The sequence below is a fragment of the Ochlerotatus camptorhynchus genome, unplaced genomic scaffold, assembly GCF_037179485.1.
Source record: "Ochlerotatus camptorhynchus isolate MF236.1 unplaced genomic scaffold, CSIRO-AGI_Acam_v1.1 ptg000313l, whole genome shotgun sequence".
Taxonomy (NCBI): Eukaryota; Metazoa; Arthropoda; class Insecta; order Diptera; family Culicidae; genus Ochlerotatus; species Ochlerotatus camptorhynchus.
Window position 1 is genome coordinate 778,134 of NW_027040801.1, and position 27,352 is coordinate 805,485.

The 27,352-nt window shown below is 40.5% G+C and overlaps 1 protein-coding gene and 1 long non-coding RNA gene across 11 annotated transcripts in view; both read left to right on the plus strand.

Moving 5' to 3' along the window:
• Positions 1 to 27,159, plus strand: part of mamo (maternal gene required for meiosis) — a 530,597-nt gene extending 503,438 nt beyond the window's left edge. For all 10 annotated transcript variants that reach the window (XM_065229293.1, XM_065229294.1, XM_065229301.1 and 7 more), the window contains 2 exons: positions 6,714 to 6,982; positions 21,384 to 27,159. In XM_065229293.1, the coding sequence (XP_065085365.1) occupies positions 6,714 to 6,982; positions 21,384 to 22,827 (1,713 nt within the window). In that variant the 3' untranslated portion in view covers positions 22,828 to 27,159. The remainder of the gene's footprint in view (positions 1 to 6,713; positions 6,983 to 21,383) is intronic.
• On the plus strand, positions 361 to 6,243 carry LOC135707506 (uncharacterized). Its single transcript, XR_010518232.1, has 2 exons — positions 361 to 441; positions 855 to 6,243. It is a non-coding gene; the product is annotated as an uncharacterized LOC135707506 (long non-coding RNA).
• Positions 27,160 to 27,352: the final 193 nt, after the last annotated feature.

Sequence of the window (27,352 nt, forward strand, 5' to 3'; positions counted from 1 at the left end):
CGTCACAATGATAATAAATAAAACCTTCAAATCTAGACCAAGTTAGGAACTATCGGAAGTTATTATGATTTCCAAGTTGCGAGATTGTTCAGTTCATTTTAAAGGACTCCTTGTCAAGCTCAAAGGCACTTCACAAAGTTCATAATTCGCTAGGATATTAATAAAAAAGTTTGGAAAAATTTCAGCACAGATTCCGATAGTTTCAAGGACTTCAGAAGTTCAATTCCAAGCATATGAAAAGGACTTCAAGAGCAAGTTCCGTGAATTTCTGGTACAAGTTCAGAGGACTACATGTGCAGAAGGTTTCCAGAGAATGTCCCGAAGACTTCATAAGGATGCAGAGAATTTCCGGATTCATTTAAGAGGACTTCCAATTTGGAGGACTTGACTTGCAAGACAAGTCCACGGGGACGTCTACAACAAGTTTGGAAGATTTCCTAGGTTTATTAAAAATGGTCTTCCCAAGCAAATCTAGGGGCCTTGTATTCACGACCAAATCCAGAAAACTTCTGGGCATTTCCGGAAGACTCTCAAAGCTAGTCCAGAAATCTCCTAACTCTGGTTCAATAGTCCTCAGCGAATTGCCAGTGAATTTTGGAGGATTTCCAGAATTAAGCCAAAATTTCGAGTTCAAGTTCAGAGGACATTTGGGTCAAGATTTAAATACCTACAGGTCAAGCTCTGAGAGCTTACAATGGAAAGTACAGAGGACTACTTGTGCAGAAGGTTTCCAGAGAGAGTTCCGAAGACTTCATCAAATAGCAGAGAATTTCTGGATCAATTTCAGAGGACTTCCAATTTGGAGGACTTGACTTTCGAGACAAGTCCACGGGACGATTTGGAAGATTTCCTAGGTTTATTAAAATTGTCTTCCCAAGCAAATCTAGAGACCTTGAAGGCTAGATTCAGAGTACTTTCCGAGCAAATCCAGAAAAAAACATCTGGGCATTTCCGGAAGATCTCCAAAACTAGTTCGGAAATCTCCTAACTCTAGTTCGCGTAGGACTAATTGCCAGTGCATTTTGGAGGATTTCCAGATCAAACCCCAGAGAATTTCTAGTTCAAGTTCAGAGGGCCAAATGCCAAGATTTGAAGATTCCTAAGTCAAGCTTTAAGAACTCACACTGGCAAATACATTGAACTACATGTGCAGTTTGCCAGAGAAAGTGCCGAAGACTTCATAAGGAAGCAGAGAATTTCTGGATCCATTCAAGAGGAGTTCCAATTTATAGGACTTTACTTTCAAAACAAGTCCACGGGACGTCGAGTTTGGAAGATTTCCTTGGAATATTCAAAAGGACTTCCCAAGCAAATCAAGAGGCCTTGTAAGCTATATTCATAGTACTTCCCGACCAAATCCAAGGGCATTTTCGGAAGGCCTCCAAAACTAGTTCAGTAAACTCCTAACTCTGGTTCAATAGTCCTCAGCGAATTGCCAGTGAATTTTGGAGGATTTCCTAAACATACCCAAGAGAATTTCTAGTTCAAGTTCAGATTTGGGTCAAGATATAAACACTCACACCGGAAAAAACCGAGGATTACATATGCAGCGGATTTCCGGAGAAAGTCCCGAAGCCTTCATTAGGAAGCAGAGAGATTATGGATCCAGTTTAGAGGGCTTGGTCGTCAAGACAAGTCCACGGGATGTCTACAACAAGTTTGGAAGATTTCCTAGGTATATTCAAAAAGACTTCCCAAGCCAATCTAGAGGCCTACAATTGTAGGCTATATTCAGAGTACTTTCCGATCAAATCCAGTAAAACTTCTGGGCATTTCCGGAAGACTCCCAAAACTAGTTCGCTGAGGACTAATTGCCAGTGCATTTTGGAGGATTTCCAGAACAAAGCCCAGAGAATTTCTAGTTCGAGTTCAGAGGACATTTGGGTCAAGATTTGAAGACTTCCAGGTCAAGTTCTAAGAACTTGCATCGTAAAATACAGAGGATCACATATGCAGGGGATTTCCGGAGAAAGTCCAGTTTATGAATCAAGTTTAGACGACTTGACTGTCAGAACAAGTCCAAGGACTTCCCAAGCCAGTCTACACGGCCAATCAGAATGACTCAGCGACTGAATTCAATTGCTCATATTTAGGAAACCCTGCAGTTACTCATTAGCTATGAGTTCCTGTAGGTTTTCCCAAATATGAGTAAATTTCGTATGGAAATTAGATGATCTGCGCCAATTTAATTCAGTCGCTGAGTCGTTCTGATTGGCCGTGTAGAGGCCTTGTGGGTTATATTCAGAGTACTTTCCGGTCACATCCAGAAAAACTTCTGGGCATTGCCCGAAGACTCCCAAAACTAGTTTGGAAATCTTCTAACTTTGGTTTGCTAAGAACTATTTGCCAATGCATTTTGGAGGATTTCCAGTGTCGTGAACGACGCCAGCTGAATCCTTCCACGATCAACACGAACGTAGAAAAGATACGTCCAATCGCACAAAGTAGATCCAACAGAACCATGAGTTATTGGCGTTGACGAGAGCTCTGTAGCCCTTCACTTCTATGGGGACATTGCATATGTAACTGTCACTGTGAAATATGGTGGACTTTTTCTTATTCTCCACCACAAAATCCTATAAGGAACTGCCAAAATTTGTGTGAAGAAACGTCACTTCGGCACCGTCGTCATGACGAATTTCATTTTCCACAGTTCAGTTGACTCGATCATAACTCACTTTCTTTATAACACGAACCTAAAGCTGGGCTTAGACTAGGCAAGTCAAATGATCAACTCAGTTGAATTCAATTGGCTTGAGAAGTTGAGCCAGGTTCAACTTTTTTCAATTCAAGTGAGTTGATCAAGTCCAACTGACTTGATCAACTGGCATGCTGTCTAAACCCAGCTTAAGAGGAAGAGGAGACAATACGGGGACGAAAACGAACCACTTTTCTGTCCAACGCGAACCAGCTCGTGATTGGCCGATTTGAAGTGCGTAAGATAGAGATAGAGAAATAGATAGAGATAAAAGAGTAAGTAGCCAGTTGTCTCCTGTTCCTCTTAAGCTGGGTTTAGACAGGGCAAGTCAATTGATCAAGTCAGTTGAATTCAACTTACTTGAACGTGAATTGAACGTGTAAACCATGCCATTCAACTGACTTGATCAACTCACTTGAATTGAAAAAAAATTGAACCAGGCTCAACTTTTCAAGCCAATTGAATTCAACTGAGTTGATCATTTGACTTGCCTAGTCTAAACCCAGCTATAGGGTTTTATGATCCCGCCCACACAAGCTGCTTCTCGTTTTCTCCGTTATCTTCGTGCATTTCGTTAAGCGTCAAATATCGAAATATTTCAATGTCTACTTCCGACACAGCAATTTGTCGACTTTGTACTTCAAACCAAAGCTAATAAACTTTCCTAAATCTTAACCTTATCGACTGCATCCAGAACCAAGCCCAGAAAATGTCTTATTCAAGTTCAGAGGACATTTGGATCAAAATTTGAAGATTTACAGGTCAAGCTCTAAGAACTCACACGGGATCATACAGAGAAGACTTTCTCAGAATGCTTGGACAAGGTAAACGGCAATTCTAAAAAGAAATCTAAGTCTTTTCAGAGGAGTTCCAGGACAAGGCCAGAAGACTTTTACGTTCAGGCAACTTTGATTTTAAGAGTAACAGCAACCTTTAAAATTCTTATGATCAGACAATTCACTCAGTTGTTTCGGAAACAATTTATCGAAAGCTTGCCCAATCAAACTACACCCCAGTCTCAAATGGAAATCAAACACCTAATCAATACTATTTCTACAGTACGTCCTAAGCTACCCCCTAAACATAACCTATCAACACTCCTCAATAGACGAACTAAACTCAATCCGTTTTAACACAAACAACCGTAAAAGAAATAACCAGAAATAACTGTATAATTTGAGTGCCAAGCTACACACAAACACACAGAAACACACACATACAGACACACACATACATTCGAGAAAAGAAACATGCAATATTGACAAACAGATTTTTTTCTACCGAAGTCCAACCCAATCGAGAACACACACAAACAATAGAAAAACCGGGAGCAGAATAAGAGGCTTAAGGAATTTCTCAGAGCGAAGGAACAATTGAAAACTACGCTGAACATAACGGAAGTAAACAGAAACCAATACAAGCGCAAACGTCTTGTATGAATCAACCATTTGATCACGCAAGAGAAACAGACAGATGGACAAAGTGTGAAAGACGACACCTTGTAGCAAAAAAAGAAGAAGAAGAAGAAGCATAAAAAGTATATTATTATTGATAAATAATATTAATGAACAGAATAATGATAAGAAAATAAGAAAACACACACACACACTGTAGTGCCTGTTCCCAAAAAATTCAAAGATATAAACATTAAATAAAAGAAAAAGAAGAGATACAGATGGAAGCGAAAGAGAAGCGGTGAGTGCAGTGACACTCACACATGGAGAAAAAAAAACAAAAGGAAAAGAAAACAGCGGATCAGAATCGATTGATGGCGGATTTCGCGTGGCGAATGAGAGACAGATAGGAAGAGAAAAATGAGCAAACAAGAAAGCGATTGTTGGCTTTCGTAGTTTTATTACGTTTACGAACAAGAAGAAGAAGAAGCAGAAAACGTTTCTCCTCGATTTTCCGTTTTCCTTCGATTAGTGGTTTAAGTTTTTGTGCGCTAAAGTAGCTGTAGTAGTGTTGGAAAGCGAGAGGCGATTTACATATGCTTAGTTCTTATTGCCTTAGTTTATTCGTTCTTTAAGTAACATCAACGGTAGGAAGTTGAATGGAACAAGCAAGTGAAGAGGAAGATTTACAAAATACTTTTAGATTTATTGTCGTACCATTTAAGGGAAGTTCTACATGAAAAGCTATTAGGCAGACAGAAAATTGATGCAACATTAGTTTCTAGTGAGACGCAAAATAATGATATCTTTTTTCCGTTTATATTTTTTGTCGAAAGATTCTGGTGGAAAGCCAGACTACCAGCCGCCGGTCATTCGTAGCGCGGAACGAATGTGGAAACAAAACAAAATAACACACACACACACACACATACTTGTAGTAGGAAGCATCGCTTTTGTTACTTTAAGCATATTTAATCCGAATTAAGACGCGAGCGGAAAGAAGTGAAATCGATTTTACTTAGTATCATAAAAAATATAAAATTACAAAAAAGCATCGTTTTGATGGAAAAGTGTAGATAAAGTGCAAAAAAAAAACAAAACAAAATAATGAATAATATATTTTTCAAAACCCGATAGAACAGAAAGCGAAACAAAAACAAAATAAGTTGATTTGTTCATACTTTTCTGATTTTTACTATCACACACACACATACATTGAAATAGAAAACAGGAGAAAAAAGTGCAGAACTAAACAAGCAAAAACAAAACAAAACAAAAAACAATTGAAATTGATGTTATGTTGAAGTTTTTCTCTTAAAAGTAAGGTCAAGTTAAGCGAAACAATACAAAACTGGATTATTTACAGAAGTTCTTATTATTGATTTATTTACACCGCAGATAGAGCCAGAGAACGAGCGAAAACGAAAAGAAAAAAAAATAGACAAAACGCACACCGCGCACAGAGCGAGTGGCGTTACTTGTTAGCTCCCTTTGCGCGAGTGTGCGTGAAAAACCCACATGAACCAACCTCCTCCCTCAACAGCAACAGCAATTACATACAAACACATACACACACACATAGATCACACAAGCAAACAGAGAAAAGAACCGAGAATTGAACGCAGACTAACATATAAATATTCATATAGCGCAGCAGCTGGGCTGAGAACGTAACGTCAGTTTCAATTAGTTTTCTTAGAAACAGAAGGAGTCAAAGCGACTACCGCATGGCAGATGAGTTTTGGGTTTCAAGCATGTCCATTTGAGTTGCAGTTGATTTTCTGTTTTCCTCTACGGGAAAAGTAGAAACTTTTCGGGACAATTAAAAAAAAATGAAGAAAAAATATAACCTTAAACACTTAGAAATGACCAAAATTGACTTCCACACTGCTTTGAAGCGATATGAAAAAAACATAAATAAAGAGAAATAAAATTATGAGAAACTTTTAGCTGCCTTTAGACCCAAAATCTTGAATGATGATAACACTCTTAAACACTCACATGAGTTGACATAATTTTCTCTTTAATTAAGAAATCCGAGAACAAAAAAAAACGGAATATTAAAGCACATCGGAGTAACCAAACTTAATGGACATGTTAAACAGAAGAATAAGCAGAAGCAAAAATAAACCGACACTCACACTCACACAAACACAATTCAAAACAAACCAACAAACACACAGTGCAGTTTGACGCAAGTTATGAGAATGCAGAATTTGATACAGTTTTAAAACCGAATGAAGAAAAAAAAACCAACAACAACAACAACAACAACCATAAGAACATGGAGAGCAAAACAAATTTAAAATGCATATCATAGTTGTAAAAAAAAAAACAAAAGAAAAAAAATCCAATTTTGACGAAAGTAAAGATGAAAAACAGAAGAAAAAAAAACATAAGGGAAAACGCTGTAAAAATATTATAATTATTAGATGACGATGATGAAAAGAATGAAAAAAGTGAAAACACACAATAAAAAAGAAAAAATAAACTTTATCTATTTAATTTACCACCGCTTGGCAACGATTATTGGACGGAAAGAAATTGACCACCACCCCCTCACCCACCTGTCTCGAAAAGCTAACCTAACCGGCAAACTTCCAATCCCTTCTACCCCGCAGAATCACCTGAACCATTTCTTTTCGGTGGCAGGAGGAAACTACTCCCGTGCAACCGGTATCAAGTCGGCCCCGGCATCGGCGGCGGCGGCAGCGGCAGCAGCAGCAGCAACACCGGCGACCAGTATCATCGGATTTCCCGGAGCGGCGGTCGGTGCCATCCCGTTCGTGTTTCCATTTGCCCCGCTCGGGCTGGGCCTGTTCGATACGGACCCGAAACGGATTCTCAACCTACTGCACCACCAGTCGGCACTGGCCGAGGAAGCACTGAGGTAAGTAGTCGGTTTTCGGTCATCTACCGAATCGGAAATTGAATTAGTTACAGTTACACCACAGCCGAAGTTACAGATGATTAACCGGCCCTCAATACCGCCAGCGGTGCATCAAAATATTCCCCCTTATTCTGCGAGTCACGTGACTCTCTGTCACCGGTGAGGTGACAATTGTCACCTCGTGTGAGATGACTCTCCATGTAAATCAAATGGAGAGTCACCTCACACGAGGTGCCTATTGTGACCTCACCGGTGAGAGAGAGTCACGTGACTCGCAGAATGGGGGGGATTGGTCTTTCTTCATCGTGCATTAGCCTATCACGATATTCCGACACATCGAAATCGACCGCATCCTAAATCTGCTGCTCGTTTGGAAGCAGTGGAGGAACCTCCCTGTAGAGGTTCGGAATGAGAATCTTTCCCTAATTATTGAACATGAACATAAGCAAACCCCACACGTATCAATATATTGAACCGAAGGGGAATTATTGACAATAATATTGATGATGTGAATGCAGAATTATTGTCAAAACCGATGCATTGACGTCAATATAGAATGTATTGGCAATACGATTATTGTCAATAAAAGCAAACGTGTAGGGTCCAAATCATCTGAACTGCAGGACGATTTAGAGAACCTATGGTATAGAGTATAGAGTTGGTAGGATATATGAGAGCGTGTTAGTGACTATCCGAGGAAAATACATAACAAATCGATGTCAAACTCATTTTGACAGATCTACTTTCATACATTTTTTAGGTTAGCCAGAGGAAAATAATAAATAACTTTACACGGCGTAGCTTCCGCTAGTGTGCGTGAGTTAAACGTCACTAATCTCTATAGACTTCTCTGACGTTTGTGATATGCACAAGTATTAGTGCAGAACTCGGGGTAAATTATAAGTATTAGTGCAAGAAAACCTTTTTTTTTTTCCTTTGGTTTGTTTTCCGTCGATCTTGTTTTCCGTGCTGAGCACCAATGCTACCGACGCGCCAGGAAGGCAGCTCCCACACCTGGACCCTACCTATCGACCCATCAAACTCATGAACCGGGGACCAACGACTTTACTTCCCTTCCGAAGGAAGGCGTGATCAGAGATGTTATGCCTCAGAACATCACGGCGGCGCCGACTGGGATTGAACCAGCAGGCCTGGGGTTGAGAGGTAATCACGCTTACCACTACACCACCGGCGCCGTTACAAGAAAACCTTTGAATTCACCCAAAGTTCTGCACTAATACTTGTACAATTCATAAACGTCAGAGAAGTCTATACTCATCTCACTGCGTCCTAGCAAGAAGTACGGTCGACTTGTTTCGCGCTCCGTTGTTTTGGAAGTTTTTTCGGTATTCGCTTGATATAAATTATCAGTTTTTTCTCACTAAGTGACTCCTGGCATAGTTCCTGGTAAATTGATCTAAAAGTGAGTTTTTTTAAGTAGAAAGTGTCATTTTCGGAACGATTAATCCGTGCTATTGGTAATTCGCAAACCAATTTGGGCATCATCGTTGCGTGGTCACGCATACGCGCTCACGCATACCCGCTCACGTATCATCATCATCGAATGTGAGCACCCGTTTCTACATCTACATCGTTCATCAATCATCGTGCGCCTGTGTGCGCTGAGTACCGATCCTCGATCAAGTGCACCACAACGAAGGTCATCCACGCAGCGCGTCTCTTCCAGCCATCTGTGTAAACGCCTACACATATAGCGCTCGGTGGTAGTAGTATAGAATTATCAGATAAGTTTTTTTTTTTTTGTTTCTTTTCCTCCCCCATTAGTTAAATTTTCATTTTGTATTTCTGTGTTTGTAGTGTTTTCTATGTATTGTGTCTGTGCGTTCAGTGGGAGAGCGTTTTGCGCTCCCACTAGTTGAACAAAATGGATGTTTTGTCAGAAGACGACATGGATGACCATTCATCTCAGAAAAATGGTGATGTCATCCCTGGTTCGTCATCTCAGTCTGTCAATGGGCAGGCTGAGAAAAGCTCCAGATTGCGGGCCTACCCGAATGACTCGACTGGCCCATGGGTTGTCTATTTTCAGCCCAAAAACAAACCCTTGAATGTTGTTCAGATATCTGATGATCTGACAAAGCGATTCTCTGCCGTGACCGAAATAACGAAGGTTAGGCACAACAAACTTCGTGTGACCGTCGCTAACCTGAAACAGGCCAATGAAATTGCTGTTTCCCAGTTTTTCACACTGGAATATAGGGTGTACATTCCAGCCTCTGATGTGGAGATCGAAGGCGTGGTCACTGAGGCGAGCCTGAACCCCGAGATACTGGAGAAGCAAGCGGTTGGCCGATTCAAGAACCCCTTGCTTCCTCCGGTAAAGATACTGGCCGTTCATAGAATGAAGTCAGTATCGCTCAGCGAGGGTAAAAAGAGTTTTACCCCCCAGACTCGTTTCGGGTGACCTTTTCTGGATCTGCCCTTCCTCAATACATCGAGCTGGGAAAACTTCGTCTTCCTGTGCGGTTATTTGTACCTCGGGTCATGAACTGCCAGCATTGTAAGCGGTTGGGACATACGGCCTCCCACTGCGGCAACAAGGCACGTTGCTCCACATGCGGGGAGAAGCATGAGGATGGCGCCTGCGCAGCGACTGCACCAAAATGCGTGTACTGCAACGGAACTCCTCCTCATGCTCTCTCGTCGTGCCCGGCGTACAAACAGCTCGGGGACAAAATGAAACGCTCCCTTAAGGAACGTTCCAGGTGGTCTTTTGCAGAAATGCTTAAGACAGCCACGCCATCGACCAATGACAAAAATCCCTTTTCTCTTTTATCAGATGACGAGACTGATTCTGACTTGGCTGAGGAGGGAACTTCTTTCAGTTTTCCGGAAGGTTCTGCACGGAAACGAAAGCGCATCCGTTCGCGGATTGTTGCAAATAAAGAACCCCAAATGGGGTGGAAAAAAAGAGACTTCTACTCCTCCTGGATTCCGCAGAACTGACTATACCCAGGATTTTCCACCTCTTCCGGGGACATCCAAAACCCCTGATGCCCCAATTTTAAGAACAGAAACCCCTTCTTCATCTGGGTTGTTCTCATTTGATAACATTGTGGACAGTATCCTCAATTACCTCGATATTTCTGATCCTCTGAAAAGCATTGTCCTCACATTGCTTCCCACTGTGAAATCCTTCTTGAAGCAATTGACTTCAAAATGGCCCCTTCTTGCAGCTATCATCTCCTTCGATGGATAATTTTCCAAACGAGGTCGGGGATTTGATCACTGTTCTACAGTGGAATTGTCGAAGTCTTATCCCGAAATTAGATTCGTTCAAGTATTTAGTCCATAACAATAATTGCGATGCATTTGTGAATCAGTGAAGCAAAGAATTGTGTTTTTGACTATGGTGTTCATTTTTAAAGTAGTTAACGGTTTGCTGCCTCGATATTTGTGTGATCGGATTGAAAGAGGAAGTGATTTTCATAGATATAACACTAGAAACGCGGATGAAGTAAGAACACCACATCTTTTGAATAATGCTTCACAAAATTCATTATTTTTCAAAGGTATAAATGTTTTCAATTCGATGCCTAGACACATCAAGCGTGCAACTACACTTACAGAATTCAAGAGACGCTGCATTTCACATGTGAAAGCTGTTTATTGAGCAGTTAAATTTTTATGAATGGCTAAATCATGTATCTTGACAAAGTTATCTCTAACGGATTATTTTGTATGGAGACTGTCATATGGACATTTTAGTAATTGGTGTAGCATATACAAAAAACTACATTGTTTGCCTCGATGGTGATGATGGATTTTTAGTTTTTTGATTTTGTAGTAGTAATAGTAAAAATAGCTTTGAGTAGTCTACGATGGTTTGAGCCTCGCGCGCGGAATACAGGTATAAATGACTAATACGTGGAAATTGTGGCAAAAGCCTTGAATTAGTAAAGGGTTGGCTGGAAGTCGTTTCCTTGGATATAGTCCTGGCACTGCGGAAGCTTAAACGTGTAAATCCCAGGTCACGTGTAAATGGAAGTATTGTCGAGGACTATACTTGGACTTCTGATAACTAGTTACACCTTTGAATGTTTTTGGTTGATGCCTATAGCATATTTAACAGGACATTTATATCTGTAATTGTAACCAGCTCGATTTTGTTTGCAAACCTGGTTAAAATGTTTATATTTAATTATCTTAAAGATAACTCGTCCAGCTCAAACCTTTGTAGGGGTAAGAGGTGGGACCATCATCATCATCATCATCATTTGCCCTCTGTGAAACATGGCTCTCTTCAGAAATTGATCTCCCTTTTTATGATTTTAACATTATTCGATTGGATCGTGAGGATTCACGTGGAGGAGGGGTACTTTTGGGGATCAAAAAGTGCCATTCCTTCTATAGAGTGAATCTTCCCGAATTCCCCGGTATTGAAGTTGTCTTTTAAATATCTCGGGGTCTGGTTCGATTCCAAATGCACCTGGAGATCCCACATTGAGTATCTGAGACGAAAATGCCAACTAAGGATCAATTTCCTTCGATCAATTACCGGAACGTGGTGGGGAGCCCATCCACAAGATCTTCTGACGTTGTACCTGACAACGATTTTATCGGTTCTAGAATATGGTAGTTTTTGTTTCCAGTCGGCAGCTAAAACGCACATCATCAAGCTGGAACGGATCCAGTATCTTTGTCTTCGTATCGCGTTAGGATGCATGCACTCGACTCATACTATGAGTCTTGAAGTGCTGGCGGGCATGTTGCCACTATCCATCCGTTTTTTCAGAGTTATCGCTGAGGCTCCTCACCCGTTGCGAAGTAATGAACCCACTGGTGATCGAAAACTTTGCGAAGCTTCTGGAGCTAAATCCTCAAACATGTTTTATGACTTTGTACTACCTATATTTAACACAGGATGTCAGCCCTTCAAGAAATATTCCCAATCGTGTAGTCTTCTCCGATTTCAGCAATTCAGTGAATTTTGATTTATCTATGACGCAGGAAATCCGCGGAATTATACTCTGCAAAGTTTGGCCATGTTGATTCTACATGAACGTTTTTCACAGATGGATCTCTAATAGAGGTGTCCGCTGGTTTTGGTGTATTTAATGAATTCCATAGCGCCTCTCGAAAACTTGAAGCTCCTTGTTCTGTGTATGTGGCTGAACTGGCAGTAATTCACTACACTTTGGAAACTATTGCTTCACTTCTTCCACACCACTACTTTATTTTTACGGATAGTATCAGTTCTGTCGAGGCTATCCGTTCCATTAGGCCGGTAAAGCACCTCTCGTATTTTCTCTTGAAAATACGAGAACTGCTTAGTGCTTTATCCGTGCGCTCTTTCATCATCACCTTCGCGTGGGTCACTTTGCATTACTCAATTTTGGGCAATGAGAAGGCGGATTCACTTGCGAAGGTGGGCGCTATGGAAGGCGACATTTATGATCGACAAATAGCCTATAGTGAATTTTTCTCTATTTATCGTGCAGTCGCTCGTTAGCTGGCAACATCAATGGAGTGAAGGGAGCTTGGGACGATGGCTACATTCAATTATCCCTAAGATGTCGAAGTTTGCATGGTTCAAAGGGTTGGACTTGGGTCGAGACTTCATACGCGTGATGTCTCGTCTCATGTCCAATCACTATTGTCTAAACGCTCACTTGTTCCGTGTGGGGTTGGGAGACAGCAATCTCTGTGAATGTGGACAAGGTTACCAGGACGCTGATCACATCGTTTGGTCTTGTGCGGAGTATCGTGGAGTCAGATCACATTTTTATGATTCCCTTCGGGCTCGAGATAGACAACCTAATGTTCCAGTTCGGGATATTTTGGCTAGACGCGATCTGGAGTTTATGAAACTCATATATGTTTACTTTAAGGATATTAACCTCAGATTGTAAGTTTGATTAACCTTGTGTTTAGTTTGTATTTTGTACGTTTGGGGTTTTTTTTTCAATGTTTGTTTTCAAGATGAATAGAAATAATTTCATGCTTTAGGATTAATTAAATAGTTGTATCGTAAACCACATTTCAAACCTTCTTCTTCCCTTTTCCAGTTTGTTTAACTTTAAATTTAAGACAGTAATAATGTATAACGCAAAGGATAACTCGGCTCTGTAAAGTTTATTCGATTGAGCCTGTACAAATAAAGTAATTATAAAAAAAGAGAAGTCTATACATGGAAATAGATCGTGCATTATCCACATAGACACTTTGAATATGTTAGGACAGAGTTTCCCAACCGGTGGTCCGCGGCCGACAGGGGGGCCGCAAAGTATTTTCGGGGGGCTGCGAGGGTCTTGGTTTATTGTGTCTAAACAAAATATACCAAAAGTGACAATAGCATGGGTAGCAACATTTTTTGAATCGGGTGGATTACAGTGGGAAAAAGTAAGTGGAGTAAATACCGATGGCGCTCTAGCAATGCTTGGAAAGAGATTATAGAGCTCGCTCCATACGCCACAGGTGTTCGATATGCCCTTGTCAGCAAGCGCAAGACTCTGCCGGAACTAATGTTAAAAGTACTTGATTTTGTCATCAAAATTGTTAACTTTGTCAAATCTGGAGCTCTGAACACTCGTTTATTCAAAGAACTCTACAAGTAAATTAATTCAGATCACGTGGTTCTTCTTTTCTACACTGTTGTGCGCTGGTTGTCCAAAGGCAATGTTCTCAACCGTGCTTTTAAATTGAAGGACGAAATCAAAAGTTCAAGAGAAAAATGATTTCATTGCTAATTTTAGTGTAGAAAGTTGGCATAAGTGTCTCGCTTGTTCAATAAATATTTGTACATCAAAATTCGCTGGACTTGAAATAAAGTTTAGTTGCTTCACGTGTGCCCCCGGACCAGAAATGTGTGGCATAGTGAAGTGAAGCGATCGATGCCTGCGTCGGAGCTGTTAGGTTTTCTAATCGTTCTATGATGGTGTTGGTGATCAGATGTACTCCAAACACTGAAAGGTCTGCGCATTCTGCTGTGAATCCTGCGGTTTGCTTCCAATACAGTAGCGCAGGCGAAAGAGTGATGAATGGTCTCATCTCAATGCTTCGGTGTGAAAAGAAAACGGTTGCTGGAGAGTATTGGCAAGGATGATGCATGAAACAGCTTTGAAAACATGGAAAGACAGGCTTATAGCAGATAATTTTGGTGAGATCTTTCTTTTTGTATTAATTTAAATTTGTTTACATTTCCCAAGTGTTTTTTCACGGCAACACATGATATTTTCTACAAAATCTATTATATAACCCCCACGATTTGTGCAATCACTTATGCTGTGCTATGCAATGCTACCAAAATTCGCTGGACTTGAAACTACGGGGCCAGTAAACTTTTTTTTTTAATACTTCATTAATGAGATTTTTAGTCGATGGCTAGTTTATCTCAGAGGGCTAGCACACCCATCTAATTCACTTCCAAAACAATTTTCAAGCATTCAAGCAAAACGGGCCTCGAAAGGTTAGTATTGGAAATGTTGCCATGTTCCATAGACTCTGAAGTATGACTTTTTTTTTTAATCTTTATTATAGAGATTTTTAGCCAAAGGCTAGTTCATCTCTCTGAAGTAAGACTGACAAAAGAGCAAACGGGCTAAATTAGGATCTTTAATCAGAAATTATTGCTCATTTTCACTCACAGGATTATCAATGTGAGCTGTGTTTGCTTAAGCTGATACAAGAAGATGCTGATGTAGTCCGCAATCCGTTTTCTTCTTTAATGGATGTGGAAGCTTTGATGAAACACAGGATGAATATTTGGACCTGAGAAATAATTCCTCATCTCGTGATTTGCTCTCTGAAAAAAATTTGAACCAGTGGTTCTGGCGTGCCATGTCGTATCCCAAAGTCTCATAGCAGACACTGAAAATCCTTGTCCAATTTGCATCCTCGTACGTACATACTAGAGCGGATTTTCAACTCTTCTCCACATGAAATGAAACATATTGAACGTTGACAAAGATATGAGATTGGCATGATCACAAACGCAGCATAGTAACTAGATGTTGGCTGTTGTTAAAATAGTATTTTGAAATAAAACGAATAACTAACAGATCAAATGTATGGTTTTTATTCAACTCAGCGTAATTTATACAAGGTCTTTCCATGGGGGCCGCGGAGCACCCAATTGTTCACAAAGGGGGTCCCGGAGCTGAAAAGGTTGGGAAGCACTGGACATAGGACATATTTCTATTTCTTTTTTCATTTAATTGTTTTCCGTACTGAGCACCAATGCTACCGATGCCAGGGAGGCAGCTCACACACCTGGACCCTACCTATCGATCCATCAACTCATGAACCCGGGTCCAACGGCTTTACTTCCCTTCCAAAGGAAGGCGTGATCAGAGATGTTATGCCTCAGAACATCCCGACGGCGCCGACTGGGATTGAACCCAGGCCTGCTGGGGTGAGAGATAATCACGCTTACCAAGGACATATTTCGATACTACAGATATTATCCCAGTCATGGGTGATTTAGTAGTACTAATAATCTGATCTTCAGAATGGTTTCAGAACCTATAACATCTAGTATACATAGCAATAGTTTGTGCATGATCCACATAGACACTGTTCCACTATACCCATTATTGATCGCCAACGATTGCTCGTCTGTTATTGCCTGGCATTGGGATTGGGCGATCTTTGATCGATCTTTGGGAAATCGATCTTTTTGATCTCGATTTTCGATTTTTAGGATCGATTTTTTGTTTATTATCTTTCCGTTCGATCTTTTCGTTCTTCAAAGAAGCAAACGAATGTCATGTACGTGCATTGAAAAACTGATTTCCTTTCACCCCAAACCTAAATGTAATTAACATACCCTCAACATCATCATCTGCATAGTCGCTCTTAATCTATATATATATAAATGAATTTCCGTCTGTCTGTCTGACCCTTATAGACTCGGAAACTACTGAACCGATCGGCTTGAAAATTTGTATGCAAGGGTTTTTGGGGTCGGAATAATTTCTTACGATGGTTCGAGACGCCTCACCCCTCTATAAGAGAGTGGCTCCAATACAAATGGAACAGAAAAATATAGCATGCTTTTTTTAATCGGCGCATAAACTCAAGCTAATATTGAATCCCGAGCAAGGCCGGGCACACTCAGCTAGTGTTGTATAAAATATGACTAAGAATGAAAATTTGATTTGTTGCCTCTTTCATTATTACGCATTATAACAGTTAGGTTGACAACAGGGTTACTTTCATTCATTTCGCATAAAAATTTGTTTTATGAGATAATGGATTCATGAGATATTATGATTATGATGTTATTTTGTATTTATTAGTAGCAAGAAGAGAATGTATAGTTTGTATAAAACCTGAAAATTTCAATCATTCCTGATTTTTTCCCGAACAGCGCTCCGAACATCGCTGATTGTGTTTATTTTAAAGCAAAATTGACTGGTTTTATGTGAGCAACACGTTCCTTATAATCTCTCATTGCAGCCAACAAATACAAAATATCATTTTCGTTATTCAATTCACAGCATTTAAAGATTTTTAAATTAATTTTTCTGATAAATAAACAAATATCTCGAAAAACATGAGTAATTGAATATTTAAACACGACTTTAATTTCAATTTTCAATACAAACCGTAAAGACTCGGAATCCAGAAGCTTAGACCATAAAACCAGACACTTTTAAATGTTTATTATCACTGCCTACTATGCTCAAATAGCTCGTGAATTTTATCATAGTGTTTTAGTATCGATCTGAATCACACATATTAGCTAGCATATTAGTTTTCTTGCAAAGTAGACGTAATATTTAATTATAACTTAGATGTCCGGGTTAACCAGGGCATTACGGTAATTCCACAGACAAACAGACATAACACATTGAATATTTCTCACTGTCAAACATCGTCGCTAAAACATTACCGCCATCTGTTGAGTAAACTGTGGTGGGTAGTACGCTGAACAGATGGCGGTACTGTGTAAACTTCAAACACAAGGGAATTGACTATGCACGCCACAGGTGGCGTTACTACCAACTACGATACTTTTAAATTAAATGTTTTGTTCGATTAACAACTTGCGAGTGTGATGTCTGTTTGTCTGTGGTAATTCAGCATTTTGAAGAAAAGATCGATCTTGCAAAGATCGATTATTTTGTACCGATTATATCGATGGATCGATTCTAGTACCGTAAATAAAATCGATCCTCCAAGATCGATCTTTTACTAAAGATAACTCAATCCTATATTGCCAGATCAGCTGTAAATATCTAAGAGGAAGATAATACAATACGGGGGCGAAAACGAACCTCTTTTCTGTCAAACGCGAACCAGCTCGTGATTGGTCGATTTGAAGAGCGTAAGATAGAGATAGAGATAGATATAGATAGAGATAAAAGAGTAAGAAGCCAGTTGTCTCCTCTTCTTCTTAGGTAAATATGGGAAAAAGAGCGAAAATAAAAAACGCACTTTTATTCATTCGATAGGCATAGGAGAAACACGTTAATTAGAGAGTAGCAAATATAGGGCTGAGCAAATTCTGAAGGTACACTACACGGTAAAAAGAAACATCATGTTAATGTAAACTGATTTGCTGTTGAATTACTACTTGTCAAACATTGCAAATCGATGCGCAAATCCCTCGGAAGAGATCATATCGAAGCACGATGAAATCAACAACAAATCACTTCATTTTAGATCGTTGTTGATGTGCTGTGCTTTGAACTCAAAATGTCAAGCATACTGAAATTAAAAATCTATCACTTTAAATTTAACTAATTTATCCTTGGGTTTCATGTTTGCTGAGTATGGATTTAAATAATATATTGCCTTGCTCATACTGCAAGCCTTGTTATATGTTATTCAGAATATGACCATAGAACATGTATCATATTACTACCCAGATCACATGTGTCCAAGTGAAATTGAACAACATTCACACTTAATATTTTTCGCCGAGATTCCAACAACCGAGCCGTTCTGCAATTTATTTTGCTGAGATTCAGTAAAACAATTGCCGAGACTTAGCTAACAAATAACATTTTGCTGAGATATCAGCTAACAAACAGATATTTTGCAGAGATATCAGCAAAAGTAAATGCCGAGGTAATCGGCCGTTGGAGATTTTACCGAGCTTGATTAAGTGTGTTACAAGACTTCTAGTAGAAGTAACATTGAGCAATCAATTTGGTAAGTTTGACAATGTTTTGTAATATAACTTAATAATACACTATTATTGAATACAGCAACAATTTCGTAATACTCGCAAATTATTACGGGTGGAAATGGAGAATTATCGCTTTCTTGCTCTTAATTAATTTGTTGTTGACTTTCCATCTTCGCGAGTAATGTTTGACATGTGCGTTTTTGACATTTGCTTCCAAAAGCAAAACTAATCAAATTCAATGGATGAAAACAGTGGTTCCAATTCAAATGGTAATCATTTGGATTTGAAGGTGTTATACAGTACAAATCACTTTGTTCCAAAACGCAAATCACTTTAAAATCAATGATAAATCACTTCGATTCGTAATGCCGCATGACAGACAGAGTCAAGTGCAAAAGCATTAGGATTAGATGTGACAACTTTTTACCGTGTAGTCAACACTCTCCCTTAACTTTGAAATTTTGAAAACGATTGTCGCAGTGAATAACATTCGGCTCCTTCACGTCTAGCATTCACGGTACGGAACATTCTGCATCCTTGCCTTCTCCTGTTCGGTTTTCGGACTCATTGCTCTCACAATCCTCTGGCTCACTTCTTCCGTGTTAATGTCGGATTGCAGTCCGCCATGTTGTATTTTTGCAGCAACTTCTCGATGTATCGCTGTTGATTCAGCACGATACTGCCACCCTTCCTGGTAATCCGCATTCCAAGCACTTGGTGGGTCTCGTCCAAATCCTTCATTGGGAACTTTACTGACAGTTAACGTTTAACTGCATCGAGCCACTTCGGATCATTCGTAAACTGCAACTATGATGATTCGCTTTCCATCCATTCATTCGCCTCCCATCCATCCATCCATTGGGTATAAACAAGGGTCTTCAGCTCCGTGTCCAACTTCACGTTCCAAGCACGGCTTCTTCTTCAGCACCCACTTGCACTTTAGGGCCTTGCGTCCTGGTGGTAGGTCGGTCAGCTCCCAGTGTTATTCGACATCAGTGCCTCGAAATCGGCCTCCATAGCACGCTGCCACAACTGCTTCTCATCGCAATCCATCGCTTCTTGAAAAGACTGCGGCTCTTTTGTTGATTCCTGAGACACGGACAACCTTTTAGTGTAAGTCATAATGTTGGTACTTGCCTAGGAATATTGCGCTCCCGTTCACTGCGCCTGATCTCGAGACGATCTACAGATTGTAAAGGGAGTACGACAGATTCTGCTGGGAATGATTCTAGAGATTCAGTTGCACTGATATACAACGGCCCGGAAACAACGTCGTTGTCGGCTTCTGCAACATCTTCCGGCTTACTATCTTTGTCGACTTACTATCTTCGTCAACTTCCTCTGCGCTTGATCTGTCACCAAAAAACATTTGCTTCGTCCGAGGGATGCGACTCTATGTAGGAAAAATTTCGCTTTACTGTTGTGAGATGCGCACACGCATAGTAGATAGAGAGAAAATTGATGGAGATTTTGTAGATTTCCTGCAAAAAGTTGGAGAGCGATGCGAGTAGATGGATTTAGATGCACGAGATGATAAAAGATTTATCGTAGATTGATTCGATAACGTGAAATTTTTTGACCATCTTCGTCGCCGTCCAGCTTCCCGGGAACACTGCCTCCGGAGATTCCACCGCACGCTGTTCCTCGCTGAGCAAAACAGCATCGCGAACAAATTTCACTGTTTTTGTCTTTGGCAGATACACTCGATATCCTTTCGACTGACATGCAAAGCCAACAAAGATTCCCGGTTCGGACTTGGCACATCACCTTCAGTTCTGACAAGTCTGGTCGCTTTCCAGTGAAACACTCCTCCGGCGTCACCGGAACACCTTTGGTCGGTGATCGGTTTATCAAGAAGGCGGCCAGAAACTCTTATCCAGGCCTGCATTCAGATTTTCGACATGATCGAAGTGCATCATCTTGGATGTAATAGGGGAAATGTTGGCTTCGGCAATACCTTAACCTATTATCGTCAGGGGGTAAACAACGTCCTTGAGAGCTCAATTATGGCATGTGGATACATTGTATTTCAGAGCATCTATTGGTTAAATTTGAGTGCTCTAGGACTTTGTTTACCCCCTGACGATAATAGGTTAAGGTATTGCCGAAGCCGACATGTCCCCTATTTAAATTTATTTTTTGCTGTGAATGAGAAACCTGCTTAGAAAGAAAAAAAATATGAATTTTCAGACAGTAACGATAAACCCGTTCTGTATTAAGCCTTCCTTAAATGCATGCACCATCCTTAATATCCATCCACCGCCCCTTCATCACTGCCCGTTAATTTTAGTAAAAAAAAACGAAATACCGATAAATACCGATTTCTGTGAACGGATGATACCGATATTCGAAAAACAGTTCTAACAACTCTTGAGAGGGGATCTAAAACCTCCCAAAAACGGTCTACTTAGTTTATATGAACAGTAGACTGATGCAAAATTTGAAATTTTTGCTCCACAGTGCTCAAACGGTTTCAAATCATGTCCTGATTAGCCTCTCAAAATTTAAACTCATTTGGAAAGAAACTGACTTGGCACAAACTATTCGAAGTTTATATGGAAATTACTATGGGAAAACCAAACTTTTTGTTCATTGTCTTCTACCAATTTTCCATATTGCTTTTTCGAAAATTTCAATAACTATTCTTACGGGAAATTTTCTAAGCTACAACTTTGCGGAACATCGTTTTTCAGTAAAATGTCAAATTAAAATGTTATTAATTGATTACGAGATTGATAATCTTATGGCATGATCAAGCAGCTGTTCTGTTAGCAACACTGTATGCTGCAGTGTGACATAGTAGCCATGATATTTGTGCTCTATTCTTCGCACCAGAAACACCAATGTTGCCTGCTGAACAGTTGAATGAGCATAATTATAAGACATCAGTGACTTGAATCATTAATAACTTTTGTTCCTTACTTTTGATTGAAAAGTGTTTTTCACTAAAGTTGTAGCTGAGAAATTTTTTTACAATTACTGCTATGATTTTTAAAAGCATAGTGATGTGGTGAATTGTTAGATAGATATGAACAAAAACATAAGTTTTCCCATTGTAATTTCCATATAAACTTGAAATGGTTTGTGCCAAATCAGTTTCTTACTAAAGTAGTTCAAATTTTTAGAGGCTAACCAGGACCCGATTTGGAACCGTTTAGCACTGTGGAGCAAAAATTTCAAATTTTGCATCAGTCTAATGAACAGTCCCTAAGAGTGTAAATGCACAATTTGTTTACGTAAATTTAGAGTACTCCCATTTCGCAACACTAACCGAATCCCAAATTTTCTCCCTTTCCAAAACAGATATCGCAACCTGCTGCTCGGAACCCATGGCCCGGACCGTGAACCACTGAATCTTCAAGCGGCCATGGCGGCGGCGGCAGCGGCAGCAGCATCAGCCACATCCTCCAAAACCTCCATCCACAGCAGCAAACAGGACGACGAACAACCCTCCACATCACGCCGATCGGAAAGCTCTTCCAGTGCCAGCACCGCTAGCACCACCATCACATCACCCCCACCGAAAAGTGACATGATCCGGGTACGGGATGGACTCACCAAGGACGGTTTCCACAACGGCATAGAGCTGTTGCTCCGCAAACCGTCGACGATAGCGCTAGACGAAGGAGCGTGCAGTCCTGCGGATCTCTCGCTGTACTCTTCGCTGATGAAGGCTTCCAGTTCACCGGTCGCCGAACCGGTTGGCAACCCGGGAGGCGTCCAGGATACCAAGTGCCACATCTGCATGGCAAACTTCCCTTCGGTTTGGCTGCTGGAGCAGCACTCAGCCCTGCAGCATCCACATCTGACGATCCATGACGATAAACCGTATCTGTGTGGACTATGTGGACAGAAGAGTCGGTATACGTGCTGCCGTTATAGGACGGTGCTGTCGAAGCATCGGGAACAGGGCAGCCGTAGTCGTGTGCCGGGCGATAAGCTGTTCACGTGCGATGTCTGCGGAATGCAGTTCCGATATCTGAAGTCTTTCAAGAAGCATCGGTTGAATCATGCATTGGAGAGACTGCACGGGAAGAAGGACAAGGGAGGGGAAAGCGAACAGGTTTCCAGCACTAACGAAAGTGATAGCGTAGATTTGCGGGGCTTGATTCGGGATGATGAGAACATGAGTGATAATGACGAGCAAGATGATACGGTCGATTCGATGAATGTGGCGACGGGTACGGATGGTCCGAGGGAGTTTGTTGTCGATGAAGGACAGGGAAAGATTAGTAGCTCGATGATGGAACGTGCTGTATCGGAGTTTGAGTTTAAGAAGTATCAATCCGCCCATCGTATGGAAGCCGAGTCCAGCAGTAGCAGCAATAGCATTCCGTCTACTTCGTCTTCGCTCAATCAGACGTTGAACAGTCTAATCAACGCTGAGTCCATTCCACATCACCATTTGCTGGGTTTGAACCCGCAGGAGCAGTCCATATTGAATTTCCTGCGCGTGGATGCGGCTGAGAAGAACCGGGATCGACGCTTTGCATGTCCATTCTGTGGAAAATGCGTTCGCTCCAAGGAGAATCTCAAGCTGCACGTTCGTAAGCATACCGGCGAACGGCCGTTCGTTTGTCTGTTCTGTGGACGGGCGTTCGGAGGTAAGTCTGACCTGACCAGACATCTGCGCATCCACACCGGCGAGCGCCCGTATCACTGCGAAGCGTGCGGCAAGTGCTTTGCCCGGGCAGACTACCTGTCCAAGCATCTGACCACTCACGTGCACAACACCTCGCCCCGCTGAGAGGAGGGCCGGCGGAGGAGACGGATGGTCCTCTGTCGGAAGTGAGATACTTCGGGAAACGCAAGGCAGCGAACGGGAATTGACGCGATGATCGATGATTTTGAAGAGAACTCTCATCCACACTCACACTAACACAAGCACATACACACACACACACACGAGTACAGTACAGAGTGTTTACAACTACAAAAGTGACAGCAAACAAAGCAATAATTCACCGAAATGACTGCACACAAAGTAAGAAACAAATGTAGATTTTTATCGATGTCTTATTTCACACACAACAAAAAAGAAAAACAATGGATATAACCCTTTAACTTTAGTGAATGCAAAGCAAAACCAAACACTGAAACAAGAAACTCAACGAAGCAAGTCAAGCAAGCAGCGGCAGCTGCGAAGAGAAATAAGAAAACAACTTTACCTCAGTAAAACTAAAGAGATATGTAACGAAAACCACAGCGATAGCAAACAAACTCACACTTACACATTGATGTATTGAAGGAATAATGGAAAGAAAACAATGGAAACAAATTTTGGTTTCATCTAAGCGTAAATGCGTAACTTACTAAAAGAAAAACTGACACACTCACGCAAAACACACACATACACACCCACAAGCAAGCATAAGCAAAAACAAAATACATACTCACGCTCACGCAGTAGGCGACGGTGCCTACTCGGATGTGACATTTTCGTTCTGCAAGCAAAGCTGCAAAATGAGAAAAATAAGAATCCGCAATTACAAGTCTGTGATTTTATGTCATTAACTATTGCGAATATTTAGGAGCCAACAACAGACCCCCCAAAAACATTCACACACACACACACACACTCACACGTACACCACTTTTGCGCGAAGAGACAACAAACCAGAGCCACTGATGTTCATTTTCTATTGTTTTTCTGTTTTTCGTTCCAAATATTCCGCGTCATGACCGGAGCGATATTATCGTCGATTGTTTTAGCGTTTTTTAGTGAAGCCGTTATCGTATTGTTATGTTATGGATGATTAAGGCAGACCGTATCTTTTGTTTTTAAAGTTAGTTTCCGTTTTTAATCGCCGATAAGCGCTAAGTTTCGAACGGGCAAATTAAGTTAAAAGTTTTTATTGAGAAAAGATTGTCTAAAAACTGAAATCTATAGTATATACACAAGAAAATATTTAAGCAAAGGTATAGTAGCAAAAAACTGAATGTGATTGTTTTCTATATATTCAACAGATTTAAACTATTTATACTTATACAACAAAGACAGATGCAATAGCGTTTTACAATAGACTTTTACAGCCGTAAATGAATCAGGTTTTTAGTTAATTTTTTTACTCTATATTTATAATAAAACAAGTTTTAAACAACAATCAAATAGTCGGGCGTTCGTCGAGTGGGCGGCGCCAGTTTGAAAAAGGTTTTCAATTTTCCGAGCCCAACCCGGGTTGGGTGCAGCGAACTAAACAAAAACAAAAAAACAAAACAACCCACAACAACCACATACAACGAAGCGCGCAAGCGGAAGAAAAATAGTTTATTGTTTCGTCTAAGGCATTACTTTTGAATACATGTAGAAAACCGTGCGACAGATGCAGACGGCAGCACACAAACACACTCAAACGACCGAAACAATTTTATAGACGTTTTCCTTCCTAGCAAACAAAGTAAACCCATTTTAAATAATAAAGAAAAACAATTTCACTGTGCCAAATTAAATGTACCTCAGTAATAAACAAGAGATAAATAGTGTGTAGAGCAAAACTCACTACACTGTCACACAATAAACACACACACTGCTACACATACTGTCACACTAACACATTCACATACTCTCACACACACACACACACATAAACACACGAAACTAAAGTTCATCGGTTTGTTACTTAAAATTAAAAAAAAAAGTATAAATGTCTACCAGAGCAAAAAATGCAACTATTCGAGCGATGTAAACATTCTAACTTGTCCTAAATTTCACTTAATTTGTGGTAAACCGTAAACGAAAACCATGAAAAAAATCAATACAAAAAATTCTCGGTGTGGTGAAACAAAACAAAAACTAAGCATTTTATCCAATCTAGATTCGTGATCATTCGTGGAAAAAAAAGTTGAAGAAAAATTTAAGCAAAAACAAAATAAGAAAAAAAAAACAAGTATATTTGGTGTCGTTTTTCTAACAAACAAAAACAAAAACAAACACACAACCGCAAACTCTACTCTACTCGACTGCTGCATGACTCGCAAAAAAAAACAGCAGCACCCAGCAGCAAAGTGATTGTGAGACAAGTATAAAAACAAGAAAACCGAATAATATCCAGTGAATGTGTGTGTAATTACATGAAGCCACAAAAAAAAAAAACATTTACAAATAAGGTGTCGTTTGTATTTAAGGAAACTGACAGCTAAAGAAGAAATAGTTTTTTTTTTGTTTTCCATTCTAGCAATTGAATTGCGGAACGCATTGTGTTCAATTTAGTTTTCAACAAGAACAGTATTTTTGGGGTTTCCATTGTTTAGTCGGTAGAAAATTGGTTTCCGGAAACACGCACAATTTATAACGGTACATACATTCGGAGATTGGTTTCCGTTGCGACAGTTTGTAGGCAAAGGGCATTTCCGTTTACAGTGAAGATTAGATCATCAAGGACTATTGAATTAGTGTGAACATTTATGAATGGCTATCGAAAAAGGAAGGCAATCGATGCTTACTCATGTTTATACCACGTTCGTACTGCGGAGTTCTAACATGTTACAAGGCTATCTTGATGACAGATTTCTCGTTGATAATTATTATAACACCCTTTGCAACATGTTATTACTCTGTAATCTGCACAAGGCATAAAGACCGGAAAGTTTTCGTGTTTTTTTTCAGTTACCGTGGGGACGTCATTTGTGATTAGCACCGGTCCCTTGTCTCATTATTTATGAACGGTCCTCAAGGGGTATTCAACTCTGCACACCTTAATCACGGTAGTGCCGAAAGCTGTGCCAAGCGTTGTGCCGATCATTCCGAAGTAGGTCAAAGTGTATCAATCAAGGTGTCAATATTCTATGATTTTGGCAACCCTGAAGTTAGACTTTTGTGATTGTGTTTACATTTTCAATTTATCTAATTCAAAACCATGGTTTATATTAAATATTAAGCTTGATTCACAATATAATGAGAGCGGATTGGGCAGAGGAAGAGGAACTGGAAGCAATACAACCTATACGACCCGTCCACAAGAAATGGACGGTGGACGAAATTTTCACCAGCTGCCAGTACAATGCTCCCCGACAAAATCCAACCCAGAACTCGAACGGACGAAAGTTCACTCCCACCCTAGAAACAACATCGTCGAAACAGTTCTGATCGACTCAGAACTACGCAACCTCGAAGACATCACCCAAGCCTATCGTATCGCAGATTGTGATGTCTCCTACCATCACCCAATTACACGCGTTCAAGCATATCAAGTTCGCAGATGTGGAGGGCACAAGGTACCACCAATCAAAACCAATGGCCAATGTACCATTAGTGAAAACCATCTAATGTCCCCCCCACTTCATCTGTCATACATCGGAAAAGGTGCACGATCTATATAAACTTCGCATCTGCAGTTCAACTGTACCCTGTGGTTCTTGTTGTTCATCTGTAGGCCCATGGGATCTTCCCGAACAGCAAATTACTTTGTGCCGTCATGCGTCATGCACTTTCAAGATTGAGCAAGGCCTTAAATTTGGTTGATTGGCAGGCCACTCATCGCACCGGATCCTTTTGAGACAAACTAGTGCAACAGAAGAGTGCAGATTGTCTCGTTGATGATGGGGTGTACTCACGGAATAGAATGTAATTGCATTTTTAATTGCATTGATCTGTTCCTATAAATCCAATACTGTTTCGCTAAGGCAACCGTCCAGACCTGATGGAATATTTGGGATTAATACGTAACGACATCCCCCAATACGTACTGGGACTTGTATGGACATTCCTATAAAGTCCTGTGGATTTCCCATCGCAGTCCATACCAATTGAAACCAATGACTGGCAAGGATACCTAAGGAAAAACGTAGGAGAAAACGATTAAATTTTCATCCCGGAAGACCGGGATTCAAACCTGGCCAAAATACAAAACCCAACCCAATCTTTCAATGGTTAAGTCCTTTTTGTTAAGCCGTTATGCTTGTCATCAGAAATGGTAGGCCCTTTGCTAAGTTTTACAACGTCAAATTCAGAATAAATCATCGACCCTGTCTCAAGAAGTAAGGCCTAACTTTGGTTAGAAAAATTTCAATCATCGGTCCATCTGTTGTTTCAAAGGAACTTCTGCGAAGTTTCGAAGGATCTTCTGCGAAGTTTCGAAGGAACTTCTGCGAAGTTTCGAAGCAACTTCTGCGAAGTTTCGAAGGAACCTCTGCGAAGTTTCGAAGCAACTTCTGCGAAGTTTCGAAGCAACTTCTGCGAAGTTTCGAAGCAACTTCTGCGAAGTTTAGAAGCAACTTCTGCGAAGTTTCGAAGCAACTTCTGCGAAGTTTTGAAGCAACTTTTGCGAAGTTTC